The 4,496-nt window shown below is 49.8% G+C and overlaps 1 protein-coding gene across 1 annotated transcript in view; it reads left to right on the forward strand.

Annotated features, from left to right (window-relative positions):
* Window positions 1-4,496, forward strand: part of LOC115111337 (protein FAM222A) — a 74,303-nt gene extending 69,807 nt beyond the window's left edge. Inside the window, 2 exon segments of the mRNA XM_029637274.2 lie at window positions 2,806-3,458; window positions 3,461-4,496. Coding sequence (XP_029493134.2) covers window positions 2,806-3,458; window positions 3,461-4,288 — 1,481 coding nt within the window. The 3' untranslated portion in view covers window positions 4,289-4,496.

The raw sequence follows: 4,496 nt of genomic DNA on the forward strand, positions 1-4,496 counted from the left end.
AGATCTGGCCTGAACACCGGCAGGCAGTGTCCTTTCTCCATGGCCTTAGTTTACTTATCCTGACATACTGCTCCTCCTGGGAGAAGACCGATGAAGAGACCCTGGCCATGCACATCAAACACCACATCAAAGTGTGTTTGTGGGCGTGTGTGCGTACGAGCGTGTTTGTGCACAAATGAGGGGGAGAGAGAAACAGAAAAATCGAGAGAACGGGAGAATGATGCAGAGAATTGTGTATGTGTGTGTCACAAACTCTGCAACAAAGAAATGATTGTAGGCAATTAGAATCAGAAAAAGCACAGACACTAATTTAACACCTCCATACTTCTATTCCTCCTCATACTTCTACTCCTCCTCATACTTCTACTCCTCCTCGTACTTCTACTCCACCTCCTGCTCCTCATCCTTCTACTCCTCTGCCTTTGTGGGGCTGAGATAGGTTCTGCCTGTTGACAAATGATGGGTGAGCCGGGGAGAGATGGATGGAGGGAGTAGTGGGGTGTTTCTCTGTGACCAGCCTGATCTCATAGACTGTGTCTAGGTTTCTGCAGGAGGGAAAATATACGGCACAGCAGTTAGGTGTGGAAAATATGGACTCACCAGAAAGGAATGGGAATTATCCACCCTTTTTAAAGAATTTCCTGGCTGTTTCTGGCAGGGTTTTTTAATTGTTTTTTTCTCATGTGGCAGTAATTAGGAGAAATCATGGGGGTGCGAGGGGCGGCACAGGTCCTTGATATGCCAAAGCTGAGTATCTCTCCTCATTTAAACCATGTGATGATCAAAGATGTTTTTTTATCCTGTGTTGTAAAGAAGATCAGAAAAAAACTGCCACAAACTGCCATATTAGCATGTTTCTTTAGAGCAAATGAAATAAGTACCTGTGGGAACATCAAAGCATGGTGCCACCACTGCTGTCACCAGGGAGGGTTGGGAGAGTTGTGTCCCAGTCAGGCAGCCCCGGTCCTGCTACCCACTGATCTGGATGCCTATGGTCCTTTATGCACAAGTCCAGATTCGGACATGTACGGTGTCCTTGTAATCTGTACAGGGTCCTTATCAGGAAACTCATACTTGGTGTTAGTCATACACCTGCAACTTAATATTACGGTGTTCTTAATGTTTTGTACACTGTGTATGACAGTTCCATCCCATTGTGATCACTTCATTTACAGCCATAAACATGGGATTGAGTTTTTTTAAATCCATTGGCTCTTGTCTTATTTAGGACCAATTGTGATGCTGGAGTCTGATATATGTGTCATTGACTATTGAAGGTTGTGATATATAGGCCTAATATATCTGTCTTGAACCATCAATGTTTTACTTCGACATACAGCATTTGTAGTCGGAGCAAAGGGAACGGCTTAAAAAGCATCTTCCATTTTGGCATTAAATTCAGACACGAATACTATGCCCTCCCCCTGCTTTTTAACTCCCACTTTATTTCCTTTATGATATGGGTCTTGTAGATTGAGTCATTTTCACAGTTGAAGGCCCATTGCATTGTAGAAATGAACTCTCCATGGTATCAGTAATTGGAGCGGAGAAATTAGAGTTGTGACTGCTTAGCTATGGAGTCTCTTTAACATGACTTTGTGATAGGAAATGAAATGGAGTAAGTCCCGCTCACACATCCCCTACCCTCAACTCCTCAGGTTGCCATAACATTCGTTGACTGGTTCTTTGGCTTCTCATTTTGGTGCTTTTTGTTGTTAGCTTTTGCAGAAAAATGACATTTTTGAAGAGGTTACGAGTCATTGGTGGCAGTTGATTTATCGTTGGTCAATTTAGTTATATTCCCTGACGCCACTTTTTGTGGGACGTAGTTAATTAGCCATGAAATTGTCTGAATAATGTCGTTTGAATCCCATATCGCCATGGTACCCCACCCCCCAACACTGACATGTTTTGTTTTTTGAATGGACATTTTGCTGCCTGCCACCTCACGTCGGTTAAACTCTTCCTACTTGAGTAAAGGCCAATCAAAGTTTTTTGTTTGAGCGGACTCCAACATTGTGGAATTTAATTTTGGGGGTTGGAATGGCTGCAGGTACTCCAGATAGCAAAGCCCCACTACAACCACCAGTTTCAGTTGTGCATGACCCATGAGCTTGGTTATGAGAGTGTAATTCTGGTACCAGGCAGAGTATGTATCTAGTGTTACACCCACAGAGATGCGTACGTATATGACTATATTAATGTGTTCGAATTCAATCTGTGGTTACTCCCCTATACTACAACTTAGATCTAAACGTTACAATTCAGAGATTCTCAGCAGTCGTCACAGTTCTCTCTAGTTATTCAACATGGTCTCATTAAAATATATATTTTTAATTCTGAACCATTGTAGTTATACTTGTGGTCACGTATTAGTTTGATGTTCCCTGGGGTGACGTATTAGTTTGATGTTCCCTGGGGTGACGTATTAGTTTGATGTTCCCTGGGGTGACGTATTAGTTTGATGTTCCCTGGGGTGACGTATTAGTTTGATGTTCCCTGGGGTGACGTATTAGTTTGATGTTCACTGGGGTGACGTATTAGTTTGATGTTCCCTGGGGTGACGTATTAGTTTGATGTTCCCTGGGGTGACGTATTAGTTTGATGTTCCCTGGGGTGACGTATTAGTTTGATGTTCCCTGGGGTGACGTATTATTTTGATGTTCCCTGGGGTGACGTATTATTTTGATGTTCCCTGGGGTGACGTATTAGTTTGATGTTCCCTGGGGTGACGTATTAGTTGGTCACATGTTGGTTAGCTCTGTCCCTTGTTCTCACTCCAGTGTCTCTCTCTTTGTTTTGCAGGTGAGCTGGTGGTTCCCATGCATTCTCCCCGCTACCCCAGTGTGGCTGAGCTGGATGCCTACGCCCAGAAAATGCAGAGCAGCCCGCTGTCCATCAAGATCTTCCCCACCAACATCAGGGTCCCCCAGCACAAGCACCTTAACCGGACTGTGAATGGCTTCGACACCACAGGTAGCCAGCGCTATAGCCCCTACCCACACCTCCACACCGGCGGCTACACAGGCCTCCTGGCCATTGTCAATGCCTCCTCATCCTCCTCCTTCATCCCCACTAAGGGCATCATCAAGAACTCGGAAGGCAGACGGACTAAGCTCTCCCCAGCCCAAATAGCTGTGGCCCCGTACCCGCCCCCTAGCAGTAGCACTTTAGCCAATGGCCACGGCCAGATGGTGTACCACGCGGGGTCCTCGAAGCCCCCTGAAGCACCTGCCCTCTCCCGCTCGGTGCCCCCTAACGTCACTGTGGCCGGCTCTATGATCCCCGTGACAGGGGGGCGAGGCCTGGCCCAGCCCCTCTCCCAGTCCAATCTTCCCTCCATCCAGAGCATCATCTATCAGATAAACCAACACTGCCAGGCCCAGGCTCTGCAGCAGGTGTGCCAGGGGGCCACCTCCTCCACCGCACCTTCCACCAACCCCAGCCCCTCCAAGAAGGGTGCGGGGGTGTCATGGGCATCTCCTCTGGCTCCTCGGGGGGTGGCTATGTGGGCAGCATTGCGCCCCAGCCTAACCTGGTGTACACAGGAGCGGGGCTGCCGCTGGCGGCCCACAGTGGCGAGGCCATGAAGGCTGGGGTGTACTCAGACAGTATGGACTACATCCTGTGGCAGAAACAACAGCAACAACAAGCTGTGCTTCGCATGTACAGTGGGGGCAGCGGGGGAGGAGGGGCCATCAGTAAGTCCCCTGAAAGCTGTGGTGCCCCGGGGGGAGGGGGGATTATGGCCAAGGCCCAGGTGTTGTCGTCGTCGTCCTCCTCCTCCTCCAGACCCTACCACCTGACGGGGGGCATTGGCAGCGGGGGGTGCCTGGACAAGGTCAGCTCCTCCCCTCTGAACTGCATGGGGATGCATGGCAACTTCTCTGTGGGCCAATACTTTGCCCCGCCCTGGAACAGCGTGCTGGTCACCCCTGACAGTGACTGTTACAACCCCCACCAGGAGCTCCTGAGGACCACCACAGGAGGACCAGCTACAGGGGGCCACAGGGAGATGGGCTACCACCACCACCCCCACCACCATCACCACTACCCCGCCATGGACAGCGGGAGTGGGGGAGGCCTGTGCTGCAGCCTGCCCAGTAAGAGCCAGCTGTGCAACACATCGGTGCTGAGCAGCAGCCTGCAGTCTCTGGAGTACCTGGTCAACGACATCCACCCGCCCTGCATTAAAGAGCAGATGCTGGGCAAAGGCTACGAGACTGTGTCGGTGCCACGGCTGTTGGACCACCAGCATGCCCACATCCGCCTCCCGGTTTACAGATAGAACGGGAATGAGAGCGTGAGTGCCAGAGCTCAAGAATTAATGAATGAAGCGAAATCTGGATTAAAGGTGAGGGACAGAAGATCTTGATTTCCTGGGGATGTACAAGTCTGTTGAGACTGGCACTGCTTGAAGCAGGGAGGGGCTCCAGGGAGGGAGGTGATGGCGTTAAACTGGATCCTGTGTTGGATGACATGCTGGGGGGGGTAAA

Source organism: Oncorhynchus nerka, linkage group LG27, assembly GCF_034236695.1.
Source record: "Oncorhynchus nerka isolate Pitt River linkage group LG27, Oner_Uvic_2.0, whole genome shotgun sequence".
Taxonomy (NCBI): Eukaryota; Metazoa; Chordata; class Actinopteri; order Salmoniformes; family Salmonidae; genus Oncorhynchus; species Oncorhynchus nerka.